The sequence below is a fragment of the Chiloscyllium plagiosum genome, unplaced genomic scaffold (assembly GCF_037043375.1).
Source record: "Chiloscyllium plagiosum isolate Xiang-an unplaced genomic scaffold, Cpla_swu_hap1 HiC_scaffold_13, whole genome shotgun sequence".
Classification (NCBI taxonomy): Eukaryota; Metazoa; Chordata; class Chondrichthyes; order Orectolobiformes; family Hemiscylliidae; genus Chiloscyllium; species Chiloscyllium plagiosum.
The window spans coordinates 110,159,692-110,182,276 of record NW_028270151.1 but is presented as its reverse complement, the minus strand read 5'-3'; the positions used below and the strand labels follow the sequence as shown (position 1 = coordinate 110,182,276).

At 44.0% G+C, this 22,585-nt stretch overlaps 1 protein-coding gene across 1 annotated transcript in view; it reads right to left on the bottom strand.

Annotated features, from left to right (window-relative positions):
• LOC148148414 (putative G protein-coupled receptor 139) overlaps window positions 1–22,326 on the bottom strand; it is a 39,908-nt gene extending 17,582 nt beyond the window's left edge. Inside the window, exons 1-2 of the mRNA XM_087993269.1 lie at window positions 22,184–22,326; window positions 10,284–10,288 (exon numbers count right to left, since the gene is read on the bottom strand). Of these exons, the coding sequence (XP_087849395.1) occupies window positions 10,284–10,288; window positions 22,184–22,326 (148 nt within the window). The remainder of the gene's footprint in view (window positions 1–10,283; window positions 10,289–22,183) is intronic.
• Between the last annotated feature and the right edge of the window lie 259 nt (window positions 22,327–22,585).

Below are 22,585 nucleotides of genomic sequence, written 5' to 3'. Positions count from 1 at the left end.
CGAGAGGATTGTTGTTGTTGTGCACAACCGTCTCCGACAGTTTGTTTGTCATATAAACATTAAAATGTTGTCAGGGCAGTATGAAACTCAATCATTTTTTTTAAGTAATGGAGATTTTTTTCTCTGATGGAATTTGAGTTTTTTCAACAAGTAGCTAATTGGCTATTCAATTCCATCATCATCTTTCTGTATCAATACATCTCCGAGCCCTATATCCCTAGCATCAATACAATTTTCAAAGGTTTTCAAAATATTTGGTGCAGCTAAAACTGGTGCGGTGATTAATCCTGCTTTAAAATTCTCAAATGCCTCCTGGCATTGTTCTGCCCACCACAATTCTGTTTCCTTCTTTAGTAAATCCATCAGCGGTGCCAATACCGTGCTGAAGTTTGGAACAAACGTCCGATAGTTTCCACTCAGTTCCAAAAATTGAAGCACCTTTTTCTTCGAGGGTGGTCGTGGAAATTCCTCGAAACCCTTCGTCTTTGTGTTCCATGTGGTTGACCTTCCATGTCCAATGTAATGTCCCAAAAACGTCACCTCTACCTTCGCGAATTCTGTTTTCTTTAAGTTTATTAACAAGTTTGCTTCTTGTAATCGTTCAATATGCTCTTCCAACTATAACATGTGAGCTTTCAATCACTTGCTAAAGATCACTACATCATACAGATAAACTGCACAATATGTTCATCTGGCCACAGCTCTGTTCCTGAGTCTTAAATGTGTCTGGAGCATTATTCATTCACATGACATACTCGATAACGTTTTTGTCATATCCGGTATCTTTACCAGATAGTTTTACTGACACATTTTTTTTTTTTAATTTGAAAGGGGCCACTAAACCTGGCTTTGAAGGGATTTCCTACCACTGTTGGCAATACTAATACGTCGTTCCCACGGGAAATCGTCAAAGTTTCAGTGTTGTTATCTACCACCTGCTTCATTCTATGCTGTGCCCTCTTCAGGTGCTGTTAAGCTAACTCACCTACTCCATCTAATCTCGCCCTCAACTCACGTACATAATTTAAGTCTGAGATCTCCGACGTCGGTCCATGATTTCCTTAAACAGCTGAGCGGTAAAATAAGACCCTTGGTCTGACTGAATCTCTCTGCGTAGCCCAGTGTGAGTAAAGAAATCTACCAACCCCTTCACCTCCCTTTTTCCTTAACATTCCCTCATGGAAATGTCTCTGGAACTCGGGTAGACACATTCATTATGGTCAGCAAATGTTGGTTTCCAATTTTACTTCAGAAAGGGGAGCTACACAATTAACCCACGTGAAAGGTTCTTCAAATGCAGTAATTGGCAACAAAGGTGCTGGTTTTATTTCTGCCTGTGACTTATCTACCATTTGGCATATATGACATGTACAACAAAAACTAACCGCGTCCTTGTGCATTCCAGGCCGCTAGAAATTCTTCTGTACCTTATCCTGAGTCTTCCATACACCGAGGTGAGCTCCTACAAGTAGTTCATGTACGACCTATAACACTGTATATTACAGGTAACACAATCTGGTGCACTTCGGCCCATTTCCCTTCTGCACTAACCTGTTGTGGTCTCCATTTTAATTTTAGGATTCTATGTTTAAGTTAATAACGTTCGACATTATATTCGGTTTCCTTTTCTGAGTGTGTGTATGTGTATTTGTGCATTATATCTGTTGTAAGTCCATTTGCCTTTCAGGACTAAATACCTCTGCCTGACCCTTTGCCTTTTCAGGTTTTTCCTGCACCGTTACATCAAACAGGATGTCAGTTAACTCAACATCAACTCCTTTGTCATTTTCTTTAGTTTTCCTTTCCTGCTGTAACTTATGACAGTGGGATTCTGTTACTACACTGTCTGAAAAATATCCTGGGTATTTTTCTTTTAACTCCCCAGTTCCCTAGTCTTCCTTTGACTTCACCACAAGGGGTGTCACTCCCACCTTGGATCCTGTTAAATCGTTCACAAGAACAAACTGTATTCCTGGAACTGACACTCTGTAACTCACTCTCAATCTTAATTTGGCACTTCAAACTAATGTTACACAAGGGAATACTTAATTTCTGTCCCCATTCCACAAATTATCACGCTCTTGAGGAACATGTCAGAAAGAGTGAAAATACTCCCATTTCTTAATATTAGAAGCTGAGAGAAAGTGAGTACTGCAGATGCTGGAGATCAGAGTTGAAAGGTGTGGGGCTGGAAAAGCATAGCATGTCAAGCAGCATCCAAAGGGCAGGAGAGTTGACGTTTCAGGCACAAGTCCTTTACAGGAAAGTGGGGCGTAAGGGATGAGGAAGGGGTTGAGAAATAAATAGGAGGGTGGGGGTGGAACTGGGTGGTAGGTAGTTTGGAAGGCGATAGGAAGATGCAGGTGGGGGATGATGGTGATTGGTCGGAGAGGAGGGTGAAGTGGATAGGTGGTAGGACAGCTGGAACCCTCAAACTATAAGGCATCAACATCAACTTCACTAATTTCCAAATCTCCCCTCCCCCAACCTCATCCCAGATCCAATCGTTGAACTTAGCACTGCCCTCTTGCACTGTCTTAATTGTCCATCTTCCTTCCCAACTATCCAGTCCACCCTCCCCTCCGACATATCATTATCACTCACACCTACATCTTTCTATCAACATACCAGTGACCCTCCCCTCAGCCCAACTCCTACCATCCTATTGATCTTTCAGTCTCCTTGTTCCCCCGCTACATTCCCGACGTTGGGTTTATGCCTGATGTGTCGATTGTCCTACTCTTCAGATGCTGCCTGATCTGTTGTGCTATTCCAGTGCCCCACTTCTCAACTTTTAGAGACTGAGCAGATTCATATCTCACAAAATTACAGCATCTTACTCTTCTTCCCCTGTTCTTTCTGAGTGAACTTCATCCACAGAGGCAGATACTTTGTGGAGATCAGACACTGACTCCACAACCAGCCCTTGCCTCGGCTGTACACTCTCCTGCAGCTCCTTAGCTCCACTTAGGGTCTCCTTTGCTAGTTTCACTGATGCCGGTGGCTGAACCTCTTCTACACATCTTTTTTCCAAAGTGTCTTCCTTCAACACCCAGCACTGTGTCCCAGCTTACTGCAGTGAAAACACCTTTTCCCCAGTGCCCTTTTTAAACCATCAGCATTCTAATTTTATTTGATCCACTCCCTTAAATTGAGAACACCTAAGGCCTTTCACCACCTTTCAACCCCTTTGGGCTTCTTTTTTCACCTGTGGTAAACTATTGACAGTGTGCTCTACTATTTGTTTTGTAGTGTAGGATCTCCCCTTCTCCCAATTTGTATCCCTTACAGGATGAAAATACTCCCAAAAGCTAAATTTCTTCTAATGCACCAATGTATATTTACCTGCCATTTCTGCCATGCTTCTCACTTCTTGAACTTTCTGTTCATTCACATGAATTCTTACCATCTCTGGAAGTGAGTATTTTAAACTCATCCGGCAGAATAACCTCCCCTAGAGCCTCACAAGTCTTATCCATTTTTAAGGCCAGCACCCATCTATCAAAATGACTGTGTTTAATTCTTTCAAAAGCAACATATGTCTGACCTGGTTCCGTCTCTATATTTCTGAACCTCTGTCTATATGCTTCTAGTACCAATGCACAACCACTCAAAATAGTCAGTTTAATATCAACATAATCTCTTGATCCCTCATCTGACAGCGCTGCACATACCTCACCAGCCGTGTCCACCAGTTTAGTCTGAAGGAGCATTACCCACAAGTTCACTGGACACACCATCTGGCGAGCCATTTTTTTCAAATGAAATATATTCAGATTTTGACATTTTTCTCACCGAAATATGACAATGTATTAACATAGCTGACTACATCCCTATATTCTCCCTTCATCTCTATCCTGTTAATTTAACTTTTTTTGTCTAATTCCCAACTTCTGAATTTCAAATTCTCTTTCTAATTTACCACTCTTTCTCTTTCTCTTTGTTTTCTCTCTCTGTTTCCGTTCCTATTTTCATCTTCTAACTCCAGTTGCCATATTTGTAATTTAAGTTTTTTCTGACTCTACTGCAGTTGCCTGTTTCTCTGACACACTAAAGTGCTTGACCAACTCCATTACAATTTCAGCTTTCCTTTTGTCCCTGGTTAAACCCAATTCCAATCTATTTGCTAATTCTAAAATATTCTTTCTTCTGTCTTTCTAAACTTCCTTGGCAAATTTGGGAACCTCTTTAGTAATGTTAAAAGCCATTTCTTTCACTTTTAATTGAACCAACCACAAGTGATCAAAATTAAACGAATTTTCCCTCTGGTTTTATTTGAAAATCTAGGTCACTAATTGACACGTGTCGAAATTTGCTGGGACCGTTTGTACCCCAAATCTGTCCAAATTCCACATGGCAAGGCCCCAAACTGTTATGACATCAATGTTGAATCCCTCTGTTAAATAAAACAACACACCCAGAAAAGATCACCTCACATCATAATCTGTTAAAACGTGAGTGACAGAGATTTCCAAAATTCCACTAATAAATGAAAAATGACAATTTATAAGTTTTCACGTTGACTCGCTGAAGCGCTGGTGGTATGTCCCGCCTCTACATTTATAGATCTTGGTTTCTTAAAGTGGGTGATGACATTTCCGGTTCGTTCTTTTACAAGAGAATGTAGATAGGATCTAAATTAATGTGCTTATTAATGGACTTCTGGTTAGAATGTCATTCCTCTAAGAAGGTGCTTGCGTGTCTTAGCATTTGTGTGTGTTGCCCCAGTCAAAGTGGTCCCCTTCTTTCCTGTATGTTAGCAGCATAGTGATAGTGGATCATGTCTTTTGGTGGCCAGCTGGTGTTCATGTATCCTGGTAGCACGACAACAGCACCATTACAATGGTGGAAAAATGATTTTACATACACTGTTTAATCAATGTGTGTGTGCAGATAAGTAATATTTTTCATATGTGCACAACATCCTAAATGAACAACGGAGACACAGTTTACGAAAAATGATGTATATGATGTATAAAATTTATAAAACATTAAAACATTATTTGATGCTCATCTAAAGTGATATGTTCCTCTTCTCTCAACGTTCCCTCCCATTCTGGAATTCACTGCTCTAATCTCTCATTCTTATCAGGATGTGTGTTATGAATTGTTGCTTCTGGTGTCACAACTTATTTCAGTTAATCCCCTTTCTACCTGCTGGGTTCTTTCTAAAGCTAGTGTCTGTCATATTATTGGAGATTAAAATTCTGGTATCAGACCCAGAATTTGAACACATTGCTCTATTGTATATGCACTATACAAAGGACCACAGCACATAGGAATTGCCAAAACATTGAGGGATGTGCATCTACTTCTTTCGAAAATCTAGTTTACTCATTTTTCACATTTCCTTATCAATATCATCTCTCCTGTTCTCTCTTTGTATCTAGTTAAGAAATCCCCCAATTATTCTTTATGTCTCATCTCTCAAAACTCCTTCTTTGGTTTATATCCATTGCTGTCTTCTTGATGTAATGCGATTATAATTGAGCAATGTCACTACAAAGACATGCGGGAGGAGCTGGCCAGTGTTAATTGGAAGGGGAGTCGAGCAGGGAAGACCATGGAGCAGCAAAGGCAGGAATATCTATGGAAAATTCGGAAGATATCAGAAATTCATCTTAAAGGAGATTAAACATACTCATGGGAGGACAAGGCAACTATGAGTGATAAGGCATCAAACCAAAAGAGGAAACATATGATGTGGTGAAAACGATTGGGAATTCAGAGAAATAATTTGGCCTTCAAACTACATGAGACTGATATCACTGACACTACAGAGCTCTTAATCATGGTCAGGGAGAGAAACAGAGGGAAAAACAATCATTTTAAACACAGAAGATGGTAGTACTCAAGGAAAAAGGATTCAGATGAATTAAACAATTGAATTAAAAACAGTTAATTGGTTTTGCAGTGTCAGATTGGAAGCATGACCCGCAGAGAGATCCTCAGCAGAATGAGAGTATGAAGATGGAAGTATTACCACATGAGAAACCAAAGTAGATCACTGAGTACAGGGCTGATGGGTGAATGGGTCTCGCTGTGAACTGAGGGACTGGCGGCAGAATTGCATTTCAGATATTGCAGCTCAAAACTGTGTATTCCTGTAGTGCTGTAGACCACTGCAGCAGGAGAAGCATAACAGCATTCAAACACAACCTGTAACATTTTGCCCGGGATAATCTCCTCAGTCTGCCATTACCATCAACACGATATATGGTTCAGTGACGAGTGTGGGTGAACGTGTCAGGGTCAGAACCACGTGAACCTAAACCTAATGCTAACGCATTAAAATTACAACACTTGACCAACAGATGTGATCGAACCTTCGCACTCCTGCCACATTCAGTTATAAATGGTGATGGACAATTAATCAAATTACTGGAGGAAAGGGATCTCCTAATATCCCCATCCTAAATAATCGAACAGCCCTGTACATTAGTGTAAAAGACCAGATGTGGTATCTGCACCATCCTCAGCCAGAAGTGTGTAGTTGATGATCCACCTCACCCTCGACATGATGCTCACAGAATCAGTTTTGCCAGTCTTCAACCAATTCGATTTACTGCTCGTTACAGGAAGAAACAGCTGAACACAGTAGATACGACAAAGGCAATGGGCCCTGACCCCATTCCTGCAAAAGGACTGAAGACTTGTGCTGCACAACAAGCCGTGTCCCTGGGGAAGCTGTTTCATTCCAACTCCAACTCTCCCATCTCCCGGGCAATGTGGAAAATTACTCAGCTATGTCCAGTCCCCTACGAGGAGAATAACTACAATCTGACCATTTACCACCCCTTCAGTCCGATCACGACAGCCACATTAGTGGGAGATATTTTTGACGGAGCTGTCAAGCAGCCCAGAAATAACCAGCTCAGTATGGTTTCAGATATGTACCTATGTGGAGATGGTGCTGTTATGGAAATGTCACTGGATTACAAACGCAAACCAGCCTAATGGTCTGGAAATTAAAAACAATTGACAAAATATTAAGATGCAAAATCTGGTATCAGTAAAAGTGCCCTTGAAGCCAATATCGATTGTACACACCAATTTCATTCCGCAATGTACTTTCAGGAAGTGCTTTCCTGGATTGGCCTAAACGTGACTGCAAACACACAACCATGTGATAAACTTTTCAGTGGTCTCTGAATCGGCCAAGCAAGAAACTCTATTGTATCAAACTGCTCCAAGGTCTCAAAGGATAAACCCGGACAGAACACCCGGCCCCATCCTCAGTAACGGAAAAGGAACGGTAAACACGTCCTGTCGACACTGCAGAGACCTCCTTCCTAACAGCTGAGAGCTTGTGACAGCATTGACAGAGCTTTCCCACAGACTGCACAGAAACATCTGGAATGGAGTAGGCCATACAACACATTGAGACTTCCTCATTGTCATTCATGTTCAAACATCTCCACAATGCACTTATCCCACACAATGAATGAATCCTTTAACGTGAATAACCTTGGGAAGCTATAAAATAGGAAGTGCAGTAGAACCTTTGGTCCATCGAGATTGCAACACAATTCAATATAATATTGGTTGGCCCTTTATTTCCACACCGTTCTCCTGCTCTCTCACCATTCCTTTACTGTCTCTAAATCCGTATTTATATTCAGTGTGTTGGCTTCCAGGTTCCAGCGCATTCCCCAGGTTCACCGGTCTCTGAGTGCATGCATTTATTGTCATCTCAATGCAGAATGGCTTGTCTGTACCTAATACTGTGGCCCCTTGTTTTAGATAACACAGCCTGGGGAATTATCATCCCTGCTTCCAATCTGTCTCACACTTTCAGTGTTTTATACATCTGACTGAGATCTCCACCCATTTTCCTAAACCCAATGGAATACAGGCCCAGTCACTCCAAACACTGCTCCACAACAAGCCTGCCATCCTAGAGATCGGTCTGGTCATCTTTCTCTGCTCTCCCTGAATGTCAGGTTTGTCCTTTGTTAGGTACAGAGCCCAAAACTGCACACAATATTGCACAATGTTCGAGAAGAATTCTCACTAAGGCCCTATACAGCTGCAGTAAGACACCCTTACTCCTGGACTAAAATCCCGCTGAAATGAATGTCTGCATACTATTTATCTTCCTAACTGCTTTCTTTCCTTCAATATTGCTTTCAGTGACTGGTGTACAGGGAGATCCAGATCCTTTGCAATGTTACAGCTCCCCACTTGTTGGGTCTATATACACTGGTCAGCGTGCCAATGCCATTCCCAGTATTGCCTTCTGGGTTCAGAATTCACTGCACTGCAGGAATCTTGGAGGGCTTTGCAGATGGAAACGACAGAAAGGAGCATGCGTCCCTTTGTAGATCAACATGTTTCAAACAAACACTTTTCAAATTAGAGGCTTCCAGTTTATTGTTCCAACCAAAGGGCACACCGTCTCCTCTACCCACCTTGCTCTCCATCTGACACATATTTGCCCATTCACTCCACTTCTCTTAGTCACCTTGAAAGTTTTTTGCAACCTCCTCACCCACTCACAATTCAACATCCTTTAGTTCTGTCGCATGTTGGAATATATTGTATTTGATTTCCACAACCAAATGTTTACTGGGTATTGTGAACAGCTGGGGCCTGAGCACCGATCTCTATGATAACGAAACAACCTTCCTCTGTTAAGTTTAAAAAAAAACCTGAATCTGGATGTGACTGGCTGGGCCAGCATTTATTGCCTGGCCCTACTTGCTCTTGAGAAGGTGGTGGTGAGCTGCCTTGTTGAACCGTTGCAGTCCACTGTGGATTCAGTGATGGTACCACGATTGAATACCAAGGGGCCGTGTTTAGATTGTATTTTAGTGATGATGGTCAGGGTTTGGCATTTGTGTGGCCTGAATATTACTTGCCACTTGTCAGCCTGGATACTGTCCAGATCTTATCGTATTTGGACATGGACTGCCTCAGTATCTGAGGACCCACAAATGTTGCCGAACATGGTGCAATCATTTTCGACCATCCCCACTTCTGACCTTATAATAGAGGGAAGGTAATTGATGAAGCAGCCCTGAGGATGCTTGGGCCGAGGCCACTGCCCGAGGAACTCCTACAGACTTGTCCTGGAGTTGAGTTGACTGACCTTTATTAACCATAGCCATCTTCCTACGTGTCAGGTATGATTCTAACCAGCGGGTAGTTTGCCCCTGATACCCATTGATTCCAGTTTTGCTAAGGCCCCTTGATGCCACATTTGTCGAAGGCAACCTTGTTTTAAAGGGCTGTCACTCTCACCCCACCTCTGGAATTCAGCTCTTTTATCCATATTTGAACCAAGGTCATGAGGTCAGGAGCTGAGTGGCCCTGGTGGATCCCAAACTGAGCGTCATTGACCAGGGTATTGCTGAGCAGGCGCTGCTTGAAAGCACTGACACCTTCCACAACTTTACTGATGGGTTGGTAATTGGTCAGATTGGATTTGTTCTGCTTTTTATGTATAGGAGATACTTGGGTAATTTTCCATGTAATTGGGGAAATGCCGTTGTAACGATATTGGAACAGCTGAGTTAGGGAAGTGACAAGTTCTGCAGCACAAGTTTTCAGTACTATGGCCACAATGTTGTCAGGGTATGTACCCTTTGGAGTATCCAGCGTCTCCAACTGATTCTGGATATCACGTGGACTGAGTCGAATTGGTTGATGGCTGGTAACTGAATCGCTGCAGACCATTGGAAGAGGCCGAGATGGATCATCCACTCAGCACATCTGACTAAGAGTGTTGCGAATGCATCAGCCTTACCTTATACACTGAAGTGCTGAGCTCTTCAATCATTAAGGATGAGGGTATTTGTGCAATCTCCTCCTCCAATGACTTGTTTACTTGTCCATAACTATTCTCAACGAGAACTGGAAAGACTGCAGAGATCTGAACCGTTGCTTGTGGGAATCACTTAGCTCTGTCTATCACTTACTGCTTGTGCTGTTTGGCACACACGTTGTCCTGGTTGGTGGCTTCACCAGGCTGACACCTCATTTTCAGGTATGCCTGGTGCTGCTTCTGCCATCCTGCACACTCCATTGAACCAACGTTGATCATCTGGCTTGATAGTAATTGTTTGAGGGGGATATGCCAGGCCATGAGGTTGCGCTGGAGTACAATTCTACTACTATTGCTCACCCACAGCATTTTATGGAAACCCAGACTTAAGCTGCTAGATCTGCTTGAAGTCTGTCCCACTTAGCACGTTGATAGTGCCACCCAAAAAGATGGAGGTTATTCTCAATGGGAAGGTGGGACTATGTCTCCACAATGACTATGCGGTGGTCACTCTTACCGATACTGTCATGGACAGATACTTCTACAACTGGCAGATTAGTAAGGATGTGGTCAAGTATGCATTTTCCTCTTCTTGGTTCCTTCACCACCAGTCTAGCAGTTATATTCTTTAGGACCCGGCCGCTCGACCAGTAATGCTGCAGCTGAGCTACTCTTGGTGGTAGACATTAAAAAACCCCACCCAGAGTACCTTTTGCGCCCTTGCCACCCTCAGTGCTTCCTTCAAATGTTGATCAACATGGAGGAGTACGGACTCATCAGTTGGGAGAGGCTGGTACATGGTAATCAGCAGGAGGATTCCTTTCCCAAGTGTAAACTAACGCCATGAGACTTCATGGGATACAGAGTCACTATTGAGGACTCCCAGAGCAATTCCCTTCCAACTGTATCCTACTGTGCCGCCACTTCTGCTGTGTCTGTCTTTCTGGTGAGGCAGGAGATATCTGGGGAAGGTGACAGCGTGTCTTAGACATGGTCATACTCACAGAATCATACCTTACAGATAATGTCAGGCTGTTGCTTGCCGAGTCTGTTTATTTCTATCCACTGTTTCCTGCCAGCTGTCCCATTCTAGAAACATGGCCATATATTCGCCCCAATCCACTCAGATTTAATTTTGTAAACTGGGTTTGGAGCTTTACGAATTTCTTTATGACAATGCAAATGTTTTACATCCATTGCTTCTGTTTCATTTGTCTCTCATTCTGCTTTTCAAACATAATTCCCATTTCATAAATCCATATTAGTTTTGTCTATGACCATTCCTTTCAGCCCCAATAATTTCTCCAAAATCATGTACTTACTATGTTCTATGTTCCATGTACTATATCATTTTCCACACCAGACTTCGTTTTCCTAGTATTGTTAGAAAATTCTGTGAAGACAGATCTGAGGTAGTGGCTTCATAATTCTGCCATTTCCCTGTCCCCCATTCTCAATTCTCTGGTTTCAGATTGTAAGGAAGCTGCAATTGTTCTCTCCTACTTCTCACATTGGCATAAGTTGACAAACTATTACAGTTCACTCTTATAATTCTTATGAATATACTCTTCAGAAACCCATCAATTCCTGCCTTAGGCTGCTCAATGACTGACCGTGCACAGACATACACTCACAAGAGTATATATTCTGTACTGTCAGAAATACAGCTACAGTAGTCCCGCTTTCTTACACCAGGCCCATAGCCTGGAATGTTATGACACTTCCAATTGCTCGTCCAAGTACTTTTTAATGACTGTGAGAATACCCGTGATAACTCTCCTCTCAGGAATTAAATTCCTCACCCCAACACCGTCTAGGTGAAAGATAACTATTTTTTAATCCCGACTAAAACTCAAACCCTTCACTTTAACAGTGTGCTCCCTGGTTCTTGGCCCTCTGACTAAAAGGAATAGCTGCTGTCTATCTTCCGTGTCCATGCCCCTCATCAATCTGTCCCTCTGAATCACATCCCCCTCAGCCTCCTCTGCTCTAAACTAAACAACCCGAGCTTATCCAGCCTCTCTCCATAGCTGATATTCTCCAATCCAGGGAACAACCTGGTGAATCTTCTCTGCACACCCTCCAGTACTATCACGTCCTTCCTGTAATGTGGCTCCCAAAATTACACACAGTACTCCATATTGGCTTCACAAAAGCCGTGTATAGCTCTTATAATCTACGCCCCGATTAATAATTGCTACACCCAAAGTCCACTTCTTAACGAACATATTAACCTGTCCAGTCACATTCAGGGATGTGTGGAGAAGCACACTCTGAGCTTCCTAGCGTGCTGCTAATCATTGAGTCCTCCCCGTCTGGTTCCCTCGTCCCAAGTGTATCACATGATATTTATTAGGTTTACGTTCCACTTCCCATTGATCTGCCCATCTGACCAATCCATCTGTATCTTTCTGTAACATAAGACCTTCCTCCTCACTCCCAACCAACAAGGCAAACACAAGCTTACTTATCACAACCCCCACCCCCTTCACCCACCCTCTCCATTCACATCTGCACAATTTCTGGACACTACAAATAATAAGGGACACAACACTGATTGCTGTGGTACATCAGGGGACGCTGTTTTCCAGTCACACAAACAGCGTTTGCCCACCACCCTCTGACTCCTACCTCTGAGACAATTTTCGTGGTAACTTGTCAAGTTTTTCTTGATTCCATGAGATTTTATTTTATTTTTCACTTTCCCATGTGGAGTTTTGTCAAAGTCCTTGCTGCAAAACTAATTCAGTGATTTCGTCAAACTAATTCAAATTCATTAGTTGTGATTTCCCTCTGATGAAGTCATGATGATTATTCCTGACCAAGCCTTGCCATTCTGATTGGGCTTAAATTTTCGCCTTCCATATTTTCTCCAGTAGTTTTCCTAACAGTGATCTAATACTCCCTCGTCTACAGTTCCCTCGTCTATGTCTCCTACCCTTACTGTAAAGTGGAATCATATTAGCTGTTCTCCAATCCTCTGACACCTCCCCAGTATTCAGATTCGAATTATTTACTTTTTCAGTTAGGGTCTTTCCTCCTTTGTTTCCAACAGCAACCTGTGATACAACTCATTTAGACCTGGCAGTCAGTCCAATTTTCTTCCAGCTAAAGCCTCAAAGTCCTGCTCGCATTTTACATCAATCTGTTCAAGAGCTTCCTCATCCATCTTTTCGAATTCTGTTCCTGCCTCCTCCTTCTCCCAAGTAAAACAGATGTGAAGGTCTCAAGTCACAAACTCTCAATGTTCTCCAGCTTCTCACACAGATTGCTACCTTGGTTTCTGATGGGCACTAACTGTTCACTGATTATTCTGTTCTACTTGTTGTCCGTGTAGAATATCATGGGATTCTCCCTAATCTCGCCTGCTTGCACTTCTCCATGTCCCTCTGTTATTCAGTCCCCTCTATGTTTCTAAGTTTCTAAGTTTCACTACGATCACCTCTCATTATTTGAAATTCGAGATCACAGGCTGAGTTTCTCAATTAGACAATCTTGCCATTTTAAGTTTAATCTGGAGAATGCCTGTTGCAGATCCTCTGTACTTAGTATATTCTTTCTTAGATGGGGATTCCAAAATAGTACACAATGCTCTCAGTTTTGTCTCAGCAACACGCTATGCAACGGGTGCACGACATCTTCTATACTCCAATTACATTCACATGAATGTAAATCTAATTTTTACTGTCCTATTTGCATAAGTTCTTCCCAATACCTTTCACTTTAACTTTTCTTATGATATTAGTGTGTGAGTTCTTTAAAAAAATCCTTCTGAATATCCAACTATACGTTATCCATTGGTTCCTCATTGCTGATGTCTACAAGAATCATCTTCAAACCATTACAATAAAAAATGTTTCCCACTATGATTTTCGATTCATCGATGCATTATCACACTCCCCAATTTTGCCATTACCTTCCATATATCTAGTAGAATGTTCTTTTTAATAGAGTCCAACAGACACCCCTCGCTGATGACAAGTTAACTGGTCTGTAGCTAACCACTCTCCATCTTCATCCTTTCTTAAACTAGCGGATAATATTTATAATTGTCCCTTATCCCGATTGTCTACCTGCCTTTCGGAAATGTGTCGGAAAAAAACGTGAAAATCCGTAATGCAAACAATATGACTATTGCTGCTTCCACTGAAATGTTTGTATGAAGTAAATCTGGTCTGTCAGATTTATCAACACTCAATCCAGCTGTCTTTTCAAATACTACCTCATCACTGATATGAATGATCTTAGACTTAACTTATGCAAGTCCCATGATCACTTGGTATTTCTGGGAGAATTTCTGGATATTCTTCCATGAAGACAGACAGAAAGAAACTGTTTCTTTTCCCCGTAATGTCTCTGTTCTCTTTGATATATAACTTCCATCAACGTTTGCTTCTCATTGCTGGTTCTGAACTCCACCTTACAGTCAAATCTCAGTGAAGTGGGTTCTGGGGCAAATAATGGTAGAAATAATCTCGCCACATTATTTATGCTCTTCCCAAGCTTTATTAAGAGTTTTTCTCCAGATCTCCTGTTATGCTGGTGAAGTAGAGAAGGACAATAATCTTTCAACAATGCTGTGTATTCCCCGCGAGACACAGCTGAGCCTGCTGTAAACTGGGTAGGAACCTTACACCAGGCTGGTAAAGCGTTGTTGCTGCTGTACAGGATCTTATTGAGATCAATCTGGAGTAGTGTGTACAGATTTAATCTCCTCACTGAAGAAAGGATATTGTTACATTGGAAGCAACTCAAAGATGGTTCCCTCAACTGATTCGTGGAATGAGGCTATTAGTTTATAATGAAAGGATGGTCAGGTTGATCTAATACACATTGGACATTGTAAGAATGAAAGATGATCTTATTTCAACATAGATGACCAGAAGTATTCAGCCGCAGAAGCCAATTACACATATAATGGAGAAATCCATGTCATTCTGCAGCCTGTTACACAGGAACAACAGAAGGATATTCAGGCCTTCAACACTGTTACACCAGAAAAGGACGTGGCTATTCAGCCCCTGAAGCCTGACATGTTGTTACAAAGAAGAGGCCAATCACCCCCTCGAGCCTAAAGCACTGGACCCAGTGTGGGCGATAACGGACCAGTATCCTATTACACAGCAACAGGATCGGTCCATTCAGCCTCCTCAGTCTGGGAACAGGAACTGGGAGAGACCACACAGTGACTGGAGATTATTACACTGGGATAACAGGAGGCCATTGAGCCCCACTGAGCCACTACAAATGAACTGGATAAGGATATAAACTGTCTGAGACTTTTTATGAGAAAGGAAGAGGTAATTCAGATACGTGTCTGTTGTAAGGAAACAGGAGACGACCAATTCTCCCTCAGTGCCATCTCAGGGATGCATGAGGAGAGCGTTAAGTTCTCCAGCCTGTTATGGAGGAATATGAGAAGACCCATCAGCCCCTCGAGCTGTTACACAGCAACACGAAGATTCCATAATCCCCCAACCCTCTAACACATTAACAGGAGGAGGTCATTCTGGCCTTGGAGATGACAACATGAGAACACCAGAAAGACATCAGCCCATCGAGTTTGTGCACCAGCAGGATAATGATCCATTCAGCCACACGTGGCTCTTACTGAGCAATTGAAGCAGATCTCTTAAAGCCTTTTGCCCATTAAATAGGAATTCAAAGAAAACGTGAAGGTTTTCGAAAGGGAAGAACTTATAATAATGGTATACATTAGGGACTAAAGTGTAACAATAAACTATTGTAATTTAAGGCAAATTGTTATGGTCCATTGCTCAGGACATTTCCAAAGTTAAACCACAATCCGTCAGAGTCAACATGGTTTTAAGAAGGCTAAATAGTGTTTGAATTGTTTGCTTGAGTTAATTAAAGATGTCACAAACAATTTGAATAGTTGGAATCCGGGAGATGGACTCTATCTGGTCTTTCAGAAGGGATTGGATATGTCGATTCTCCAAAGAGTAACAGTAAGATCAGACAACATGGGTTTAGGAGTAATTTATTAGCTTGCATGGAGGTTTGGTGAACCAACAAAATGCAGTCAGGTGGAATAAATATGTCATTTTTTTGACAAATGTACCTTGTGAGGTGCCACAGATTTCTGTACTCATGCCTTAACTATTTGTCATCAATATTATTACTCGTTTGACAGGATAGAAAATATTGTAACCAATTTTTCAGATAACACTAACATCGGTGGGAAATCACTTCGGAATGAAGATGTAAGAGGTTTAAAAATCAATATGGATAGGTTGGGTGAATGGGCTAACATTTGGCAATGAAAATTAAATTGAATAACTATGAGATTATTCAATTTTGCCAGCGAAATAGGAAGGCAAATTATTATCTAAATTGAGAGAAACATTAAAGAGCTCAGGTGTAGAGGGGTCTATGTTTTCACGTTCATATCACAGAAAAACTGCATGCAGGTACAGCAAGTAATGGGAAAGGTAAGCGTAGTTTCAGTTTTTAATTGTTAAAGCATGGAATAGAAAGGTAGGGAGTGTTGTTGTAGCTATGCAGGACATTAGTGAGACTGCAACTGGAGTACCGTTTGGGTGAGGAAGGATGCATTTGCATTGCAGATAATTAAGAAGAGGTTCATTAGATCGATTTCAGAGATGAGGGATTTGTTTTATGAAGAGAGATTGAGCAGTTCAGGCCGATACTCTCAAGTTTATAATAGTGAAAGGAGATGTCATTGAGGTCTGTAAAATGCTAAAATTATTTGATAGTGTAGATGTGGAGTGGATTTTTTTTTCATGTGCTTCAATCTACAACAAGGGACGAGATGGATGGAGATGGCAGAAAAGAGGAACAGAGGCCACGATGAGATCAGCCATGATTGTATTCAGTGGTGGAGCAGACTGGAGCGGCTGGATTACTGACTGATGTTCCTTGTTCTTATTCAGCCCTTCGAATGTGTTACACAGGAATGGGGGAGGGCTGGTTATCAAATAGGAAGCAGGCACTCCGGATAAATCAGACTAAATAAATTTGACAGAACGTCACCAGTGATGTCGACATACTGGGAGATGATGGATATGTCACCAACTCCTGCCTGGAATGTTCCGGATCATAGAAGCTGAATAAAACGGTGACACTAACAGCTACTGGCAGCACCGTCCTCACCCTGGTGTGAAGATGCAGGTCGTGTTGAAGGAGGTGACACCGCTTTGTGATCAGCTCCTTGTTCAGTCAGGGACCCCTCGCACTCTGCTCCTGGGTTAACTGTAACTTGGGAAGCTGTTCCTGGATAACCCGGGATGGATACAACAGATCCCTTTCCCCACTCACACTCATTTCCGTGATTCCAGAACTTCTCCTCTCTGCAGCCTCTGCTCCGTTTGTTGTTTATGTTACAGACTCAGATGCTGTAAATACAGTCCCCACGTTCCATCCATAGCTGGGTCAGCAAAGCATCAGGTCTCCCTGAACGTCTGAGGCAGCTCACAACACAACCTCCAGCAAACCATCCCCAGCCCCTCAACTAACTTTTCAATAACAGGAGTCAGTCAGAAGCCCCTCAGCTACGAGAGCTATTGATCAGACGAGACCCCCGTAAAATATTATAAGAAGGTTGCTCCAGCCCAAACTTTTCCTTATTTTAACCGTAGATATGAAGTTAAAAGCAAAATATAATCTATTCAAATGTTTTAGTTAAAATTCCATCAAACAAAATAACAATTGGGTTAGGTTATATCTTGGAACACATACACAAACAATAAATGCTGTACCTTCTTGGTAAACACCGCTTGGCACAAAGGCAAACTCAAATTCAGATTCTTACGTGCAGTTTTCCAATCCAGATAGAAACAATATTAGAAGAGATCTCAGAATGAATAGCAGTTGGGGATCATAAATTGAAACTTCCAACCCTTCTGGGACCCCAAGCAGCCGCTGAATGCTGCAGCTAAAAACAAACCGAGAGGACCTGGTCTGGGAGAGCTGGCCACTGCCCTTCCATTGTTCCCACCGTTTTAATAAAACCTAAAGGTCTCCTCAGTTATTTACTTCAGTCGTTTTCAGGCGATAGTTCAGCGTCTCCGTCTTTAAGACCTGTCTTCAAAACATCCAAGAGAATATAATCTTTTTAAAGTGACAGTATCGTCAAACCTCCCCCTTTGAAAAAATGAACCATCAATATACAACGGTAGCTTCATTTTAAGCACCTTATTATCGCTCTATTATGAGACTACAATACATATATATTGTATTGACGATAAGCATGCAAACATTTACAACTCCATTCTATTTCAGTCAGTTTACTCCGGCCACAGAATACCTCTGTTTTTCTTCATCCAGGTCTCGATCACTTGTTGAACGGAGAAAATGAGAACTGCAGATGCTGGAGATCAGAGCTGAAAATGTGTTGCTGGAAAAGCACAGCAGCTCCGGCAGCATCCAAGGAACAGGAGAATCGACGTTTCGGGCATGAGCCCTTCTTCAGGAATGAGGAAAGTGTGTCAAGCAGGCTAAGATAAAAGGTAGGGAGGAGGGACTTGGGGGAGGGGCGTTGGAAATCCGATAGGTGGAAGAAGGCCAAGGTGAGAGTGATAGGCCATAGAGGGGGTGGGGACGGAGAGGCCAGGAAGAAGATAGAAGGTCAGGAAGGCGGTGCTGAGCTTGAGGGCTGGGACTGAGAAAAGGTGGGGTGGGGAAATAAGGAAACTAGAGAAAACTGAGTTCATCCCTTGTGGTTGGAGTGTTCCTAGGCGGAAGATGATGCGCTCTTCCTCCAGCCATCGTGTTGCCATGGTCTGGCGATGGAGGAGGCCAAGGACCTGCATGACCTTGGTCGAGTGGAAGGGGGAGTTGAAGTGTTGAACCACTGGGTGGTTGGTTTGGTTGGTGGGGGTGTCCCAGAGGTGTTCTCTGAAATGTTCCGCAAGTAGGCATCCTGTCTCCCCAATATAGAGGAGGCCACATTGGGTGCAGCAGATGCAGTAAATGATGTGTGTGGAGGTGCAGGTGAATTTGTGGCGGATATGGAAGGATCCCTTGGGGTCTCGGAGGGAAGTAAGGGGGGAGGTGTGGGCACATGTTTTGCATTTCTTGCGGTTGCAGTGGAAGGTGCCGGGAATGGAGGTTGGGTTGTTGGGGGTTATGGACCTGACGAGGGAGTCGCGGAGGGAGTGGTCTTTTCGGAACGCCGGTAGGGGAAGGGAGGGAAATATGTCTTGGTGATGGGGTCCGTTTCTAGGTGGCGGAAATCACGATGGACAATGCGCTGTACATGCAGGTTGGTGGGGTGGAAGGTAAGGACCAGTGGGGTTCTGTCCTGCTGGCGATTGGAGGGGCTGGTTCAAGGGCGGAGGAGAGCGAAGTGGGGGAGATGCGGTGGAGAGCATCATCGACCACATCTGAGGGGAAATTGCTGTCTTTGAAGAAGGAGGCCATCTGGTTTGTGCGGTATTGGAACTGGTCCTCCTGGGAGCAGATGCGGCGAAGGCAAAGGAATTGAGAATATGTGATGGCGTTTTTACAAGGGACATGGTGGGAGGAGGCGTAGTCTAGGTAGCTGTGGGAGTCGGTCGGTTTATAGTAAATGTCCGTGTGGATTCAGTCGCCCGAGATAGAAATGGAGAGGTCTAGGAAGGGGAGGGAAGAGTCTGAGACGGTCCAGGTAAATTTGAGGTCGGGGAGGAAGGTGTTAGTGAAGTGGATGAACTGTTCAACCTCCTAGTGGGAGCAAAAGGCAGCGCCGATACAGTCATCAATGTAGCGGAGAAAAAGGTGCGGGGTGCTGCCAGTGTAGCTGCGGAAGATGGACTATTCCACATATCCAACGAAGAGGCTGGCATAGCTGGGGCCCATGCGGGTGCCCATGGTACTCCTTTGGTTTGGAGGAAGTCGGAGGATTGGAAAGAAAAGTTGTTCAGATTGAGGACCAGTTGAGTTCGTCGAAGCAGGGTGTCAGTGGAAGGGTACTGGTTGGTACGGCGGGAAAGGAAGAAGCGGAGTGCTTTGAGGCCTTCGTGATGGGGGATGGAGGTGTATAGGGACTGGATGTCCATGGTGAAGATAAGGCGTTTGTGGCCAGGGATGCGAAAATCATGGAGGAATGGAGGGCATGGGTGGTGTTCCGAATGTAGGTGGGGAGTTCTTGGACTAAGGGGGACAGGACCAAGTCGAGATATGCAGAGATGTGTTCGGTGGGGCAGGAGCAGGCTGAGACAATGGGTGGGCGGGGGCAGTCAGGTTTGTAAATTTTGGGCAGGAGGTAGAAACGGGCAGTGCGTGGTTGTGGGACTATGAGGTTGGAGGCGGTGCATGGGAGATTCCCTGAGGAGATGAGGTTATGAATGGTCTGGGAGATGATGGTTTGGTGGTGGGAGGTGGGGTCAAGGTTGAGGGGGCAGTAGGAGGAGGTGCCCACGAGCTGGCGTTCAGCCTCCGCGGTGTTAAGATCGGTGTGCCAAACTACCACTGCGCCTCCCTTGTCTGCTGGTTTGATAGTGAGGTTGGGGTTTGAACGGAGGGAGTGGAGGGCTGCATGTTCCGAGGTGAGAGGTTGGATTGTGTGAGAGGGGTGGAGAAGTTGAGGCAGTTAATAACGCGACGGCAATTGGCTATGAAGAGATCGACGGCGGGTAAGAGGCCAGCACGGGGTGTCCATGTTGATGGGGTGTTTTGGAGGCGGAATAAAGGGTTGTCAGAGGGAAGGCGAGAATCCTGGTTGAAGAAGTAGGCGTGGAGGTGAAGGCGGTGGAAGCATTGTTCGATGTCTTGCCGCATGTTGAACTTGTTAATTCGAAAGCGTAGTGGAATGAAGGTGAGGACTCTGCCGAGGACTGACTTTTCATCCTCAGAGAGGGGTAGATCTGGAGGGATGGTGAAAACATGGCAGGGCTGGGAGCTCGGACCTGGTGTGGGGCTGGAGCTGCAAGTGGGGGCGGGGTTAGGTTGGGGGCGGAGTTGGGCGTGGAGGCGGGGACTGGGTTCGGCGTGGGGGCGGGGTTTGACGTGGGGCGGGGTTAGGCTTGGTGACGGAGTCGGCGTGGGGGCGGCGTTAGTCGTGGTGACGGAGATGCATGCAGCGTGGTCGTTGTGCAGGTGAGTGACGTCCCGGGGGGCGGAAGTGGCTGCGGCGACGGCAGAAACGGTGTTGTTCCCGTACTTGCTAACAACTTGTTTCTGGTCCTGTCACTTGTATAACTTCCAAATTGAATGGCAACAGTCGTAACCTCTATCTGGATCAGTGGTGCTGGAAGAGCACAGCAATTCAGGCAGCACCCGACGAGCAGCAAAATCGACGTTTCGGGCGAAAGCCCTTCATCAGGAATACAGGAAGAGAGTCTGAAGCGTGGAGAGATAAGCTAGAGGAGGGTGGAGGTGGGGAGAAAGTAGCATAGAGTACAATAGGTGAGTGGGGGAGGAGATGAAGGTGATAGATCAGGGAGGAGAGGGTGGAGTGGATAGGTGGAAAAGGAGCGAGGCAGGTCGGACAAGTCCGGACAGGTCAAGGGGACAGTGCGGGCTGGAAGTTTGTGGTTGGAGTGTCCAGTGAAACCATCAACATCAAAATAAAGACATTGCCAGACGCAATAGCGATATAGATCAGGATGCATAGGAATGTCAGATGGATGGGATTTTGGTGTGAGTGGGAAGGTTTCAACCCGAGAGTGACAGCAGCAGATTATTGTTATCATTAATTCTGTTTTTCACAGCTCAAAGTTCAAACAGTAGATGAATTAAGCCAGTGAAGTACATTCTGGTGCAGTGAGTAGTTAAAGTTAATAATGGTCAGGGCATGGTGTCAGGAATCAGTTCATGGTCAAAGGGATCAGCATACTTGTGATTCGTCTGTGTCAAACACCACCTGCAAGTTCCCTTCCAAGCCGCTCACCACCCTGACTTGGAATTATACCGGTGTTTCTTCACAGTCGTTCGGTCAGGATCCTGGAATGCCCTCCCTAATGTCATTGTGGGTCAACCCACATCAAGTGGACTGCAGCACTTCAAGAGGCCACCATCACCATCTCATGGACAAATAGGAATGAGCTATTAATGTGGGCCAACCAGTGATCTCCAAGTCCCTCAAAGGAATAAAAAAAAGACATTGGGTAGGCATGGGATGGAGTCCCATGATGGAAACGGAGTTTGTAAACATAATAGATGGCAATGAACTCCATACTCCCAATATTTAAATAACAAGGGCAGTGAGACAGTGGTTCACATCTGAAACTGAGTGGGTCAACATAGAGACACATGAGTGACACTGCCAGAATCAAGGAGGGAGCCATTAATTGAACAAGTTCCCTGATGCAGTTAGTAGTGGTCTGCAGAGTGAATATTTGGATTCAGAGTCTCAACATGAACAATAATAATGGCAAGAAATGAAGACTACATGAGATGAAACAGTAACACAGTCATGTAGGTCTTTAGAAAAAAAGCATATCTGGATGGTGAGACTTAGCAGGAACACCAACGATAGACAGGAGAGTATAATAAAAATTTTGAATAATCCGAAGGACATAATAGATCCGCGATGATAATGACAACCAATCGTAATATGTAGAAAGAGACCAAACGTAATCAGATAAACCCCTGTCCATATTTGGAACATTCCAGTCTAATGTTCTCAGATTCTGATCCATTGTTGGAATATTCCACTCTACTGTTCTGAGATGGGCGGCACGGTGGCACAGTGGTTAGCACTGCTGCCTCACAGCGCCAGAGACCCGGGTTCAATTCCAGCCTCAGGCGACTGACTGTGTGGAGTTTGCACGTTCTCCCCGTGTCTGCGTGGGTTTCCTCCGGGTGCTCCGGTTTCCTCCCACAGTGGGTGGGTTGCGCTTCGGCGGGGCGGTGTGG